Raw genomic sequence first — 17,408 nt, forward strand, 5'->3', positions numbered from 1 at the left:
TGCAAACAGAAAAATAAATACTGACAGTACCAGGAACACTAAGAACATTTCTTTGAAGTATCATATTTATATCACTTTAAGGAAATTGTCATTTAAATTCTTATACTTTTCTGCATTTGATAAAATTATATAAAGCATCTTTTTTTCAGAATTGTCTCTCCACTAATACATATTCTTATAAATGGTAAATTAAACTATAAGACGACTTTTTTCATATAGCTCATTGTAGGAAGCTTCCTTTCCCTAAATAATAAAAGTTCTATTGCATAAAGCAGAAACAGAAAATAATGAGAATACCTTGAAGAATTTAGTATTGAACATAGCCTCTGTGTGTGTGTTTATGCACATGCACTCATGTACACACGGGAAAGAATTGTTAATATACTTATCTATATATGATGCCACTCTTCTTCCCCACAAATACATTCATTATACTAAAATGGTCTTTGATTACAAGTAGCTAGAGGCACAGACTTGCCTTTTTAAATCCTGGGTAATATTTAATCATTGACTGGATTTTCACCATAGCATCATCATAACCAAACAAATCATGAACAAGAGTTACAGATAATAGTGTTTCTAAAGAAAAAATATTATCTTTTATACTGTTTTTACTTCATATAATAAGACCTTTGAGGTTAAGCAAAATAGCAAGTACTTTCTTTAGGTACAACTGTTCTGTGAGAGTGACTAAGATTTGGATTTCAGCATATTGACACTTTTCTTGGGATGGTAATTCAAAGCATATGTGTAATGAAAACCTGTTTTAAATGGACACCAAGTTGTTGACCAAAAGAAAGCGAACATGTCAAAATTGAAGATTAATTCAGAAAGGAAACTGAGTCACCCACCCTACATAGCTCTATTTTACTAAATGGTTCAAAACATTTATTCTCATGTTGGTTATTTACTGCTAAAGCTAGAAAAGAGGAAAGTAAAGGCCTCTCCTATAGATGAACCCAGGCAGTTTGGTATAAAACAACAGGACTTCAACTAGGAGATGAAAAGTTAATTCAAGACCTTTAGCAAAGTTCTAACCAGACAATAAAACTAAATGAAGCAGGTAGATTAACTTCTTCAAGTACCCAGAACCAAGTTAAAATTACTTTTTTATTTAACCTCAACATCCCATCATCAGCTAGAAAACTAGTTAATATTTGACAGTATTAACTTTTTTATGCCCTAAAACAAATTATTTTAACATTTGGGGCCAGAACCTCAGTGATTATCTAATTTAGGGCTTTCAATTTTTTTGGTATCAAGGACATTTTGTCAGTTTGGCAAAACTAAGGAACTTCACAGAATCAAGTTTTTAAATTAATAAGGAATATTGAATTATAAGGAAACCAATTCTATTGAAATACTTCTCAAAATATTTTAAAAACAAGTTCATGGGCTCTTAGATTAAGAAAGCCTGTCTGACTCAGGGCCTTCAATTTTACAGGTAAGGTGACTGAGACCCAGAGCAGTTAAGTGATTTTGCTCTAGGTCACAGGTTAGAATATTGTTAAAGAATTAAAGTTTATTTTTGAGGATCTATTTGGGAATGGAGGGGGTAAATAAATACCAAATTCTGCAAAGTTGAAAATACAAAATTAATATTTTTTTAGACACTCAATGGATAAAAAGATTTATGTACAATAAAAATCACCAAATCTTATTTTGTGGGGAGGAAAAAGCCAAATTGCTTTTTTATTAGGCTTTTCTCCAAACTTATTAAAACATTTTTTGTAATTTTAAGTTTTATGGCTTGATCAAAACCAGTCAAAGCTCAGTCTATAATGAACTGCATTGACAGAACAATGATTCTATTCCTGGAAAATAATCTATTTATTAAATGCATAGAGATAAACCGTGCATGGAATTCTGAATTGTAATGGTCACTGTACATATTAAATACTATGATTTTTAATTTGTATAAAAATTAGGTCTTTCATGAATATCTGAAGTCTCCATTAAATGCTATTTTATAGAAGTATTGGTCTTAAACCCTCTTAAAATTTTAAGTCAGCAACAACACAAAGAAAATACCTGGCATATAAATATTGTGAATACAAATAAGAATGAATTCCTGCCAGTCATACTATGCTCATTCTAAAGAGACTTTTTATCATAATATAAAATTAGATAATACACATTCATAAAAAATGTTCACTAAAGATTATTCCCAAAGCAATTAGAGGTACCAATATTTCTGATATGTAAATCAAAATTTATTGTAATCCAGTATTATATTAGTACAATATTATGATGTCTTTATTTGAGAGGTAGGTAGTTGTCCCTATTTTACACACAATGATACTGATGCAGAAAATTATAATTTGCCCAAGTCCACATAGACTATCCAAGAATTTTAATGAGAATATTCCTACCAGAGATAACAACCTGAGTTTACCATAAATGGGATACAGACTATCACACATACTCACTTGGCAATTACCACCTCCTATACAAGGGTTGGCAGACAGACATTAAAGGTGACTTCAGTATTTCTTGGAATCAGGGAAATATGACAGCACACACCCAATTCCAACTAAACATGAAAAGATTGCCCAGCATTTGTTTTTGAATTCAGGCTGCAATCAATGTATTTAGTGTCACGATGTATTGCTTTCAACTAAGAGGTGTACTGCATGTTATTATCTAGCCTAAAACTACAATGAAGTCAATTATCCAAATTGATAAAAGCTTTTTCTAGGTTTACAATTTTAAAATGAGTAATGCTGCATATATTCTGACCATATTTTGCTATATAGGCTAACAATCAAATTCAAAATGCAGTATGAGCTTGTAAATAAGAAATGGTATTTGCTAAGACTTTTAAAAGTCTGGAAATAATAACGAACGACAAGGCATTTGTCTACAAATGGAAACGCCAACAGTACCTTTTTTGTCAGTTTACAAAGTTGTATATATAATACAGATTAAGGACTAACAACAACATTAAAAACTCTTAAGATTAATTCTAACAACACATGAAATATTAACTAATTTGCTCCCTTTGGACTCAACATAACTTTTGTAGTAACCTGCTGATTCTTTGAATTCTTTCACGAGACTTTCCAGCACCATGCAGCCCTATTCCTGGCTGCTGTTTATAAACTTGTCAAGATGACAGCTCATTTTGAGCCAAGTTCTAGGTATCCTGCCTGTGTTGAGGTACGTTTCTCCGTGATCACTAGCTTCCTGAAAACACAACACTTTCCTTTACAAGGCACTATAAGGGCAACTTCTGAAGACAGACTTAAGATGAAAGAGGTGAGCTATATAACTACAAATAAAATTCAGCTTTTGGTATTAAAAGTGCACTTAGGCTTAAACTCACATTGTAAAGTAAAAAGCAAAGTGAGGAATCGTTTGTTCAAACTAATTAAGAAAAAAAAGGCTACCATGGTTAACGCATTGCATTATGTGCTCCCGTCATTTTAAATTAAAAAAAAGCGAAATTACGATAGAATAATGCTCCCACCCAAAATAAATTTAACAAAATCTCGCTAATTAGATGGAAGCCCATATATGTCTTTTTCTTTTTCACCGAACCCTATTTTAATGACAAATAATACAACTCCCAAGAGCTATTCCGCAGGTAAGGTCAAGATGCACCGAAAAATATTCGTGGTTAATTCACAAGCCATTTATTCACAAAAGAAAGGTGCCGAAATCGAGGTGTGGTTTCTGACTGCCACTATCTCACAGCACCCAGCAAGGCCCTACAGAACGAGGACAACTGGTCCCTTGGCTTCCAGGCTCTTGGATCCGGGACGCCGTGACCCCCCGCTCCATGCGGGGTCCCTCCTGAGCATCGCGAGGCCAGGGCTCACTTGCAGGGGCCTCGGCGGCCTCGCATCGCCGCAGCCTTGGAGTCCGGTCCGGGGGCGCTTAGCTGGCCAGGTGGCTCACACGGGCAGGGTTCGGGCCAGGCCGCCGCACAAGCTCCCGAGCGCGTAGCGGAGGGCGGGCCCGCTGCCCCACGGGAGCAGGCCCAGCAGCGCCGCCAGCAGCGCGCCCACCTGAGCCGCGGCGCCCAACGCCGTGAGGGCCGTGCTGCGCAGCACCACAGCCGCGTACAGAGTGCCGCCCAACGCCGCCAGGTAGAGCAGCGCGCCCCGCGACGGCCGCTCCTCGCAGCGCAGCAGCCGGAGGCAGGCGGGGCCCCCGCGCAGCAGAGCGGCGGCCGCCAGCGCGAACACCGAGCCCAGCGACCAGAGCAGGGCGAACTTGCGAGCGCGCAGCAGCAGCATCGGCGCGTAAAGCGCGGCCAGCCCGAAGCAGAGCGCCGCCAACACCAGGCACACGCCGCTCGCCGTCAGGCGCTGCCAGCGCGACAGGCTCGGCAGGCACGGGGGGCCCGGGCCCGGCTCCGGATTTTCAGGAGGCAGGGCCGGGCCCCGTAGCCAAGACCATCCTAGGCCGCCCCGCGTTGGGAAGGGGTTCACTCGGCCCAGCCAAACTCCCACCGAAGACGTCCTCCCGGGCTCCGCTGCCTCCTTTCCCTCGGCGGGTATCAGGGGGATATTATCCGCCGAGCCGGCACCTTTCGACTGGGCCAAGTATTCCTGCAGCTGTCGGTTGAGGTCCGCCATGTTAAGAGTGGGCGGGAGTGGCCTCGAGTGCATCCGGGTCACCCTTAAGAGCCCACGCGAAGCCGCTTCGGGAGTTTCGCCAGGGGGCGAGCACATGCAGGGAAGGAAGGGCGGGGCCGATAAGCACGTGACGACGGAGTGCTGACTTCCCGCCCCTTGCACAAACCCTGTGAGCTTTGCTCTGACCACGCCCTCCCCTAAAACGATGCTGGAGGAGGTGATGTGTACGTGGTCACGCACAGTTTACGTAGAACTGAGACAGGACCCGAGAGTGTAATTAGGGTTTGAGGCACCGGCACAAGCCTATAAAATGGAACCTTAATAGATAAGCACCGTGCTTTTGAAGGCGTTCTCTTAGGGGTCCTGTCCTCTGGAAGCCGATAGTTTGATTAGGGTTTGTGATACCCACACAGATCTTTTAGATGAGCAGAAATAGGAAAATATAGCAAATATCATTTTAGATATATTGCATTTGAGATAGTAAAAGCTGGACACAGAGGAGAAATGTTTGTTTTCCTGAGGTCTTCCTCGCTCCGGGCCCAGAGCTCTCTCCACTAAGTCTTTCAACATGACTTACATCTTCTGGGCTCAGTTTTGTACTTCTCATTGCTAGGTGTGTAACCCCACCTACATATTAAACTCCACTTGTACTACAACTTCTCTTCCAAACGGCCTTTGGTGTGACCTTCTCTAGTTGTGACCGCTTCCCAGTTACACAAGTGAATGGGACCGAGGGGAGGAAGTATTTCTCAGTGTTGTCACACGGTCCCTGTTCCCAGAACTTTGGACTTTGGGAGGTAATTTGTTCTCTGGAGGAATGGAGGTACCAGGTGCACATGGCGGAGTTGGGATGGATCCCAAGTGTGTGTGTCTGGGCCTCTCCCTGCAAGGATTAAATAAATGCTTTCTCTTTGTACCTGATGATGTCTATCATTAGCTAATTGGATTGGGAAGGGAGTCTTTTTTTTTTTTTAATTATAGTAACTTTTTATTGACAAAACCCATGCCAGAGTAATTTTTTTACAACATTATCCCTTGCACTCACTTCTGTTACGATTTTTCCCTCTCACCCTCCACCCCCTCCCCTAGATGGCAAGCAGTCCTATACATGTTAAATATGTCCTAGTATATCCTAGATTGGGAAGGGGGTCTTGCACCCCATCTGTCCCACACACAAGCTAGAAACTTAAGACTTGACTTCATCTCTTTTTCATCTCAAATATTTCATCAGTTGTCATGTCCTGTCTCTTAGTCTTTGCAATTTCTCTCGCCTCTTCCTCTCCAGTTCAAAGCATCCTAATTCATATGCCCATCTCTTCTCTCATCTAGTGTAATTGACTCTTAATTGATTCAAGGATAATCCTCTTCCCATCATTGAACTATAAGCACTCTTATAGAATGGATTATCTGCATTTGGCCCTGTGCTGTTGAACATTTTGAACAGTGACTTAAAGACAGAAAATACTCAAAAGATTTGTAGACAGCAAAATGGGAAGGGATGGCTAACACTTAGGACTGTAGAATCAGGATCTAAAAATATCTTGATAGGATAGAACATTAGGTCAAATCTAATAACATGAAATTGAAATAGGATAAGTGCAAAGTTTAACACTTGTATTTTTTTTTTTTTTTTTTAAAAAAAAGCAGTTTCCCATCAAATTGGGGAAGGTATAACTAGATAGCAGTTTATTTGAAACAGCTAAATGTTTTAGGGGACAAGGTCAATGTAAATCAGCAGTGTGATATGGTATTAATAACAATCTTAGGTGCATCAAAGAAGACATCATGTCCAGGATGAGCAAAGTGGTTCTTTGTTCAGCACCTTGTCTTGGTCCATACACTTCTGGAGTATTATTTTCATCTCAGAGCATCACATTTTAGGAAGACATCTATAAGTTGTAAAGTATCTTTTTTTTTTTTTTTTTTATTTAATAGCCTTTTATTTACAGGATATATGCATGGGTAACTTTACAGCATTAACAATTGCCAAACTTCTTGTTCCAATTTTTCACCTCTTACCCCCCACCCCCTCCCCCAGATGGCAGGATGACCAGTAGATGTTAAGTACATTAAAATATAAATTAGATACACAATAAGTATACATGACTAAAACGTTATTTTGCTGTACAAAAAGAATCAGACTCTGAAATATTGTACAATTAGCTTGTGAAGGAAATCAAAAATGCATGTGGGCATAAATATAGGGATTGGGAATTCAATGTAATGGTTTTTAGTCATCACCCAGAGTTCTTTCTCTGGGCGTAGCTGGTTCAGTTCATTACTGCTCCATTGGAAATGATTTGGTTGATCTCATTGCTGAGGATGGCCAGGTCCATCAGAACTGGTCATCATATAGTATTGTTGTTGAAGTATATAATGATCTCCTGGTCCTGCTCATTTCACTCAGCATCATTTCGTGTAAGTCTCTCCAGGCCTTTCTGAAATCATCCTGTTGGTCATTTCTTACAGAACAGTAATATTCCATAATATTCATATACCACAATTTATTCAGCCATTCTCCAACTGATGGACATCCATTCAGTTTCCAGTTTCTAGCCACTACAAAGTAAAGTATCAAGAAGAGAATAACCAGCGTGGTGAAAGACCTTGAAATCATGCTAAAGGAAAATCATTTGAAAGAACCAGACTTGTTTATCATGGAGAGAAGAGAGGGTTGGGTGGGGGAGGAGGGAGCAGGTGACAATAGCAATCTTAAAGTATTTAAGTGACCCAGCCCCTTGCATGGAAAAGGAATCAAATTTGTTCTAATTAGTTATGGAGAGCAGAAGTAGAAACAATGGGTGGAAGTTGCAGAGAAACAGATTTAGGTTTGATATAAAGGAAAACTTCATAACAACTGGACCTATCCAAAAGAGGAAGGAGCTACCTCAGGAAGGAGTGAGGAGTTTCTCTTTAAAAAACAAAACTTATTTTAACATTAACACCAACTAAAATGGGCACTCCCATAGAAACAACAGGAGAATGAAAAAGGAATCTTGTTCATGAAACTACGACTATACAGTTGCTTCAATTTCCTCTAACTAGATTGTCCTCTGATGAAGACCAGAGGGTGTGCATGTGATAGATCTAAAGTAGGAGGACTTTGAGATTCCCTCAGATTATGAGGTTTTGTGATTCTACTTGTTAGCTGTAATGGGGGAGGGGAAGAGTGGCCAGGGAGGACTCTGTGCTTAGAAAATGGGTGATATCTTCTTCTTGGGAGCCTGGTTCCAGAAATGGGTGAGGAAGGGATACTTTTCCTCTCTGCTCTTGGAGTCTGGCTTGGGTGGGGAAGGAGGGGAGAGGGGATGTATTTTGCTTTTAATTGGCTGAAGAGCTGGATTTGAGTATGCAGAAGTTTGGAACAAACTAACTGTTCCTTCCCAAGTTCAAGCAAGGCAAAAACCACTGTAAGTTTTGAGTGGTGGGACATCAAGCCACTCTGGATCCGTTAACATGCTGCCTCTGTGTTCACTGTCACTACTGTGTTTCATCCTTTAGTGATCTTAGCTGAACATGTATTAGGGCTATATCCTTTCAGAAGTTTTGAAAACCATCAGTGGTTCCCTTGGCAACTGGAGCTGGTAGCAGGAGTCAAACCTAGCAGGTAGGCAGACTGAAGAAGGGACCTGCTTAACTCAGTCCAGCCACAAATGGAACAAGGTAACCAAGACAGACTGTCCTAGTGTGTCACCAGCAAGTGTCTCACTTGTAATGCTTGCTAGCAAACTACTTTTTAAGTTTGAGTGCACTCTCCCTAGGAACCAAGGTGAGAGAAGAGATTATGCTTCCCACTGGGGGATTACTCTACTTTTAGTTATTGCTGTACCTTCTCTGGATATATACCTTAGTATTAGTACTTTTAATACTATTTAGTACAATTAGTAAAGGGTAATTGATAATGAAATTATTTTAGGGAGGCATTAACTGGAGATTATTTATGTGGGTAACTCATTAGATGGGGGTATGACAGTGAAGGCTAACTCTACTTTGGAGTAAAAGGTCATTTATAAAACACTACAGAGGAAGGTAGAAAATGATTGTCTGAAAAAAAGAGGGAAAGGCAGCTGGGGAGAAAACATGCCTAGGGAGAGGAGGAAATTTAGCTACAGTAGATCATCTTGTATAGTCAGTATGACCTAGTCAATAGTGAGTAGACTTGATAGTGAGAAAGAACTATGTTCAAGTCAAATTTCAGATGAAGAAATAGAAACTATTTCTAGTCATATGAAAAGGTGCTCCAACTATGCTCAAAAAGTTATCAAACTGTGCATACCCTTTGATCCAGCAGTGTTTCTACAGGGTTTATATATCCCAAAGAGATCTTAAAGGAGGGAAAGGGACTCACTTGTGCAAAAATGTTTGTGGCAGCCCTCTTTGTAGTGGCAAGAAACTGGAAACTGGGTGGATGCCCATCAGTTGGAGAATGGCTAAATGAGTTATGGCATATGAATGTTATGGAATGCTATTATTTTGTAAGAAATGATCAGCAAGATGATTTCAGAGAGGTCTGGAGAGACATGAACTGATGCTGAGTGAAATGAGCAGGAACAGGAGATCATCATACACGGCACCAAGATTATATGACAATAAATTCTGATGGACATGGTTCTTTTCAACAGTGAGATGATTGAAGCCATTTCCAATGATCTTATGATGAAGAAAGCCTTCTATAGAGGACTGTAGTAACTGAGGGTGGATCGCAACATAGCATTTTCACTCTTTTTATTATTGTTTGCTTGCATCTTGTTTTCTTTCTCGTTTTTTTCCTTTTTGATCTGATTTTTCTTGTGCAGCAAGTTAATTGTATAAATATGTATACATATATTGTATTTAACATATTTTTAACATGTTTAATATATATTGGATTACTTGACATCTAGGGGAGGCAGTGGGGAGAAGGGGTAATTTGGAATACAAGGTTTTGCAAAGGTCAGTGTTGAAAAATTATCTATGCATATGTTTTGAAAATAAAAAGCTTAATAATAATAATTTAACCAGTTCAACTCTCCATTGTAGTCTACCCTTGAACTCATTGTTCCATTTCCTTTGTTTTTTAAATCTCTTTTTAAAAATTTTGAGCTCAAAATTCCCTCTATCCTTCCCTCCGCTCCTCCCCATCATTGAGAAGGCAAGTAATATATATGCCCATTATACATGTAGGTATTGCTCCCTTTTCCTATTGCTGCTGCCAAAACTGAATCCTGGATTATTTCCACTATTTGCTTTCTCTGCTCCTAAGCTTAAATTCCTGAACACTGCTGGAGAAAATCACACAACTGTACTGACCAAATCCATTACAAACATATTTCTAATCTAAACTGAACCCTCAAAACTACATGACAATCGCTATAAAACTGTGCATACTCTTTGATCCAGCAATGTCTCTGCTGGGTCTGTATCCCAGTACAGTTCATAGAAAAGGGAAAAGGATCCACGTGTGCAAGAATATAGCAGCCCCTTTTGTAGTGGCAAGGAACTCGAAATTAAGTGGATGCCCATCTGTGGGGAATTGTTGAATAAATTATGATATATGCATGTAATGGAATATTATTGTTCTACAAGAAAAGATAAGTAGACTGATTTCAGAAAAGTCTGGAAAGACTTAGTGAACTGCTGCTAAGTGAAGTTAATGGAAACAAGAGAACATTGTATACAGCAAGGACAAGATTATGTGATGATCAACTGTGATGGATTTGACTCTTTTCATCATTGAGGTGATTCAAGGCAATTCCAATAGACATGGGATGGAAAGCCATCAGCATCCAGAGAGAGAGAACTATGGAGACTAAATGTGGATCAAAATATAATATTTTCACCTTTTTTTGTTGTTTCCTTTTTTTTCCCCTTTGTCATGAATTTTTTTTCCCTTTTGATCTGATTTTTCTTGCACAGCATGAGGAATATAGAAATATGTTTAGAAGTATTGCACATGTTTAACCTAAACAAAAGATATATAAACTCTTCCCATTCATTACCAAAAAACCCCCAACTACATGACAATCTTAGTTATTTTATTGTATTATGAATGGGAAACTTTCGTCAAGTTGCTTCTTCCCTTCCCTAACTCATATTCATACTTAGTCTTCTCTATTATTAAAAAAAGATCTTTTTTTTTTCTCCCTATAGAGTACCTGAAACTTCTTCATCATTTTCCTTGCTTTCCTTTTTTGCTTCAGTCCAGTCCAAGAGATAGCTCTTCTTGACAAGGTCAACTTTTTTACATTGCCCTTCATCTCATAACCTATCTTCCCAAGAGCTTTCCTTTTTGATCATTCCCTTTCTGTCGTTCATCTTCAGGATCTTATTTATTGCCTTCTCTGCTGCCTACAAACATACCCACTTCCTCCCTTCCTTAAAAAAAAATTAAGCCCTTCATTTGCCCCTTCCCTTTCTTTAAGCTATCATTTTCTATCTTAATTTTCTTTTGCAGCCAAATTTATGGAACTTAATGTCTCCTGCACTTCTTGTTTCTAAACTTTCTCTCTTCATATTAATTTCTCATTACCTTACAGTCTAGATTCTCATTCCATCCCTTAACTTAAACTATTCTCTTCAAGGTAACCAGTGCTCTCTTAATTGCTAAATCTATTATTCTGATCAGAATCATCAACCTTTTTGACCTTCATGAGTTAAAAAAAAAAGCTGTCCATTCCTTTCTCCTCCATATTTCCTTGGCTTTTGTGACAGTGGTCTCTCTGGATTTTTCTTCTCAGCTTCCTTTGTTGTATGATTATCTATTTCCTATCTACTTTGTTTAGATGTTTCCTAAAGGCCATGTTCCACACCCCTCTTCTGCAATTTCTTTTTGCTATCCCTTAATAATCCCATTAGCTTCATTTATCATCTCTATGCAGCTAGTAAAAAAATCTAGTTCTAATATTTCTTCTCCGTTACAATTCTCATATATATGAATATATCTACAATTCCTATTCCTACCTGCTGATCATCTTCACCTGTATATTCATGCCTTCTGAAAACTTTCCTATTTGTGTTGTAAGCCCCATTCTCTTTCCATTTGCTCCACTTTGCAAACTTGGAACCATCCTTGGTTTTTTCCTTTTTCTTACCTAGAGCTATAACTTATATAATATGTATCCAAGAACAGAGTAACAGAGGCAGCCAAGAATGGGGCAGTTTTAAAAAGGAGAATGCACATACCTGTCAAACATATTTTTCCAAGGGGAGATTTGAAGAAGCATAGTGGAAGAGTGAAGGTGAGACAGGTACAGCATAGTGATTGGGCCCCAGTTTTTTCTGCTTTAATGGACATTAAAGTCTTGACCATTCAGTTTAGCCATGTGGGAACATCATGGATCCCTTTTACCTACACTGGAGAAAATTGACTGAATAGAATAAATATGAGTAGAAATTTAGTTGCTGCTACAACTGGAGTTTGCAGTAATCCTGATGAAAATTCAGTGCCAAATACGGTTGTCATGATGAGTCTGTACAACCTCCAGAGAGACCAGAAGAGCACTAAAGAATCCACAGTGCCATGAAATGGAAAACCTTAGAATAAACTACACTACTTAACTCCCTCATAGGAGCAGTTTGGAGGAGAAACAATGCTTGTATTTTTGGCTTAAATATTAGAATATTTGCTCCATGGGCTAAGGATAATCACAGTTATGGGGGAGATGCCAATATTGGGTGCATTCCTATCAAGTATTTATCCTTGCCCAGGGTCCCAAATTCAGGTCTTCCTGACTTTGAGACCAGCTCTTTATCACTGCATCAGGATATTTGGCTCTACAGAGTCATATTGTTATAAATAATTAACCATGTTAATATTCTTTGTGTATTTTTTATGGAATATATACTTTGTCTTGGGGAACCCCTTCATGAATTTATGATTCATTTGAGATTGAGAAGATAAAACACAGATCATCTAGAACAATTTAGAAAACAATATTCATACAAGACAAGTGACTCAGGCCAACATATGGGGTGCAGACATAAATGACATTCTTACTCATCGTGTAATTGTTAAGGATAAACCAAAACTCATGTAAAATTTCCTTAGTATAATCCAACATCTTGAATAATTTGGCAGCATAATCCAGTCTAGTAGCAGCTGTCCATCCCTCTGTTATTTCTTTTCCTAGACTCCACAATCTCTTGTGAGTAGAGGCGAATAGTGTCTCACACACAACATAGCAAGGCAGCTCCTCTTGGAGCAACACCATTTCCCCTGTCACCTACGTTGCAGTTCCCAGGGGAGGCTGTCAAGTTTCCTTCCTCTGCTTCCTACATCTCCTTTTGCCTAAGAGGGTGTATCTTGGTTCCGTTACTTTGCTCAACAGACTTAGTTCCCCAAGAAACTCCTGAGAAAGGGAGAAGACTGCTTGGTTAGCCTTATAAATTTCGGTAGCTGGGAGTTTTTCCAGCTGTTTCTTAATCCTGATCTTCAGCCATCATGCCAAAGTGCAGGGCCTGAAAGCAGCTGTGATTTCTCTTGCAGGAGTTGCTGGCAGTGTTTCTGGAAGGAAGTAGCAGGCGGAGTCCCTTCACCAGGAGCAGCCTGGATCCAAGCTGTAGAAGAGAAGCAGCGTGGAATCTGTGTGAGACATTTAGTTCTATTTGTATGAAATTTTTGCCAACTATATGGGGTTTCTTGAAGAAACCTGTTTCTTCAGACCCTGATCTCACTTCTGCTCTTATGTTTTTTCATGGTATCCTTGGAGTACCATCATTTTGGTTTCTAACTTAGGGGAATTAGAATAGTTGTAGGGTGGAACGTTCTTCCATTTAGGCCATATAATCTTTGGACACATCATCAAGAAGATTGCAAATCAAGGCACTTAGATCATTTATCCAAAAGTATAAAGCAATTAACTGGAAGAGGAGCCATTTGGACATAAGTTAGGTCAGTGATTGACTGTAACATAAAGCAGTTGGTTTTTAATTCATTGGCAGAAATTTACATGAAAAGATGTGTTGTATAAAGAATATAGGAAAGAGTATGAGAAAACTGTAGCATCTGGAAAAATCCCGAGAGAGAGACAGAGACAGACAGAGTGAGACTGAGACACAGAGAGAGACAGAACACAGACACAGACACACACACACACAGAGAGAGAGAGAGAGAGAGAGAGAGAGAGAGAGAGAGAGAGAGAGAGAAGGAAAGGGAAGAAGGGAGGGAAGGAGGGAGGGAGGGAAAGAGAGGCATACTACCTGTGAGATACTATTTTATTAGCTAGACAGTAAAGATTGGGTTGAGAATCTTTATTGATAGAAATAAGGGTTTGCAAGTTTATGGCATGCACTTACAATGAATAAGGGACTTTTAACTGAAAGGTAGAGAGAATAAGACCTGAAAACATTTGACATTCTTGTGTGCCTTTGACTTTTGTGAAAAGTTCCTAAGTCATTGGGAAACAAAGAAAAATATAAAGACTTATTTTCCATGAACAACTTTTAAGATCTGCGTCTGTCCATTGCTTGCTGCCATGGGTAGGGAAAAGATTCTAGTCTTATAGTTGAAGAATCCTCAGGAAACTGTGTTTAGCCTCAGGGAACTTTTTGAAATGTCTGGATGCCAAATGCCAAACAGTTTTCTACCATTAACATAGACAGGTAATTAGTTGTATCAGAAATGGGTTTCTTTGTCCAATCATAACTAATATTTTAAAAATAAAGTATAAGTAAGGAGCAAGAAAAGTACCCAGACATTAGCACCCTTGGGAGAGAATCTGAAACACTGGGGACACTGTTAGGTTGTTCCACCTTAGGGAGTAGAGATTGAGTTCACCAGGTATGTGTTAACTAGAAGGGGAAGGAAGAGAGAATATATACTCTATATAATCATTTCTTATTCTAATTAATCATTCCTTCTTACTAGGTGTTAAACTGATTTTTAAAAATAGTTTTTGAAAAATGTAAGTGCTGTCAATGTTCTTGGCATTGAATTTTGGGCAAATTAGCACATATATGTATATATTTTTATATCTGTTGTAATGAGGGGAGAGAAAACTTTCTAATAAACCAGTAATTTGTAGAAACAAAAAAAATCTGGGGCAAAACATTGATCACTATTCCTTAGTTATAGCTCTGCCTCTATACACAGCCAAACCCATACCTTAGAACTTTTCTTCTGGAACAGATAGAACTATTAAGTAAAATATTCCAGAACGGCTGCAGGGTTTGGCAGTATGTATGGGTTAAAGAGAGATATCCCACAGCATAATGTTGCCAATTACAGAGAAATGGAATGGTGGAAAAAACAATGGGCTTTGGAGTCAGAGAACATGGGTTAAAATATTATCTCTATTGCTTACTTTGGGCAAGTCACTGCTCTATGTCTCAGTTTCCTCATTTTAAAAATGAAGGCATTGGATCAGATCACTGAAAAGGTCACTCTAGTTCTTGTGATGCCATGAGTAGCTTACATTATTACTCTTGTCCCCACTGGAGGATGGTTAATTATCAGTCCAGTGACACTCAATAAGTGGCCTCCTATGGAGAGAGCACGGTTTAGTAGTTAGGGCACTAGATTTGTGGTACCTAGCCTTAATCACTGAATGAGCGCAGCCTCAGACTGAGACCTATTGAAGACCTTAGCTAAAAAAACCAAGGTCTCCCACTGCATCCAAGGCCATCTCTAGTCATCCTGATCTGTGTCTTGTCATTGGACCCAGATGGCTCTGGAGGGACTGTGAGGCAGGTGATCTTGCCCAGCCCTCACTCATTTACATCCAATTCAGTTGCATGTCATGGTATCACTTCTCTGATGTCATGGTCCCCCTTGAGGGAGAAGGGAGGACAAACAGCAACAACCATCTCTGGATTTGTGGTCAAGAAGACCTGCAATCAAATTTTACCTTAGATAGCAATTGAAGTTAAGTTACTTGCCCAGGGTCACATAGCCAGGAAGTGTTAAGGGTATGAAGTCGGATTTGAACTCAGGTCCTTCTGACTTCAGGGCTGGTGCTCTATCCACTGTGCTACCTAGCTACCTTATAATTTATCTTCTATGTAAATCAATCCATCTATAAAACTTAAGGTTGGAGTCAGTGGCTTCTAAATTCCCTTTTAGCCCTAAATGAGTGATTCTTCTGAGAAAATGCATGTTTCTTCTGTTTGTCTCCTGGGCAATTATATCTTTTGGAAGGTCAGGTACCCTGAGCTGAAGCTTAATACTAAGTAAGTATTCGAGAAAAAATACTTTAATTCCATTCTGACTAATCCTTACAAAGTTTTTCTTTTCTTCCCTGAGTTATTTATTGTGCTCATTTTGTGAGTTCTTTTCCCTGGCAAGAGTCAAAAAAATTTTCTTGTTGAAGCACTTTATCCCTAGCCTGTCTTCTCAGACTACCTATTAATACCTTCAAAGCCAAAATCAAAACAAACTTATTCAATTCCTGTATATAAAGAAGTGATAATACTACTAGATAGTGCCAAGACCTTTCCGATACAATCCAAGTGTGATGCAATAAACTACTCAGTGATCAATAACTACTTTCACCTCATATGTCACCTGCGGAGTGCCAATGAGAATACCTAGAGTGTACTTCTTTCAGGAGCTCTAATTAACTCGTTCCTCCACTGATCTTTGAGAATTAGACATTGGAGAAAAGGCAAGTTAAGGATTTCGGTGTCAGACTTGGTAGGTTAAGCAGAAACACTTGTGGCTTGGGCCAGCTGAGTATTTCCTGGAAGATGAGGGCAGGGCTACAAAGGGGTTATGGGACACTCCTTGAGTAGCAGCAATTTGTGTAAGGGAGAACCCATGGATACTTAAGGTTTCTGAAAGTGAAATTAGCTGCCTTAGTAGATAGAATTCCAAGTCACTGGAGATGTTCTAGCACTGTCTGGATGAATATTTAATATTTGATTGATTTGTAAGATAAAGGGGCTAAATTTAATAATAATAATAATAACTAGCATTTACATACCACCTATCATGCATCAGACACTGTGCTAAATGCTTTACAAATATGATTTCATTTAATCCTCAAAAACAACTCTGGAAGATAGGGGCTATTATCATCTCCATTTTACAATTGAGGAAAGAAGCATCTAGGTGGAGCAGTGGTTAGTGTCCTGCCTGGAGTCAAGAATACCGCAGTTCAAGTCCAGCCTCAGAGTGAGCTGTGTGACTCTAACCCTGTTTGCCTCAATCCTGTAAAATGAGCTGGAGAAAGAAATGACAAACCACTCCACTATCTTTGCCAAGATAGTGTTAAACACAATGAAAAAGCCTGGACAACAATAACAGATGAGGAAACCAAGGCACACAGAGGCGAGGCTGGATTTGAAATTAGGGCCTTTTGAGTTTTTAATCACAGAGCTTTTTACTTTAACTGCCCTTAAAATACCTAAAGGTGTTTCAGAGAGAATTGATGAATTGGACAGAGGTGGCTGAACCAAATTAGCTGTGAGATTCCTTCAAGTATATTATGAGTCTCAAAGGAGATAATGGATGTAAAGTACTTTGTAAACATGTGAACAAGTAAACGTGTTGTTATTATTATTATCATCCCACAGTGACCATACCTCCATCCTGATGACAATTTTCTACTGCACTCCCACTGAGCTTACACACTGCATGCTGTTAAAAGTTTAACAATGAGGAGGGAGGCAGGGAATGGATGTTTATATACACTTTAAAAAGCTTAATTTACATTATTAATACTTTCTTAAATCTATCCAACAATAAAACAAGCCCTCATTTATAGAGATTGCTGACTTCTGGGTGTATACTGAAAATATAACATTCAGCTCTCCAATTTCTTGGAGCTGGCTCCAGCACACCCCTAAACTTTCCACATTTCAGAAACATAGGATTTTAGGGCTTACAGAAGCATTTAAAAATCATCCAGT

General features: G+C 39.1%; 2 protein-coding genes across 2 annotated transcripts in view; one reads left to right on the plus strand and one right to left on the minus strand.

Moving 5' to 3' along the window:
• Window positions 1-3,540: 3,540 nt before the first annotated feature.
• On the minus strand, window positions 3,541-4,651 carry SFT2D3 (SFT2 domain containing 3). The gene has a single exon (XM_031959863.1). It carries the CDS (start codon window positions 4,614-4,616, stop codon window positions 3,897-3,899), a length of 720 nt encoding a protein of 239 aa, XP_031815723.1. The 5' UTR covers window positions 4,617-4,651; the 3' UTR covers window positions 3,541-3,896.
• An 8,424-nt stretch (window positions 4,652-13,075) lies between these two features.
• Window positions 13,076-17,408, plus strand: part of LIMS2 (LIM zinc finger domain containing 2) — an 85,152-nt gene continuing 80,819 nt past the window's right edge. Inside the window, exon 1 of the mRNA XM_031959864.1 lies at window positions 13,076-13,147. The gene's annotated coding sequence lies outside the window, so the exon portion shown is untranslated. The remainder of the gene's footprint in view (window positions 13,148-17,408) is intronic.

The sequence above is a fragment of the Sarcophilus harrisii genome, chromosome 3 (genome assembly GCF_902635505.1).
Source record: "Sarcophilus harrisii chromosome 3, mSarHar1.11, whole genome shotgun sequence".
Taxonomy (NCBI): domain Eukaryota; kingdom Metazoa; phylum Chordata; class Mammalia; order Dasyuromorphia; family Dasyuridae; genus Sarcophilus; species Sarcophilus harrisii.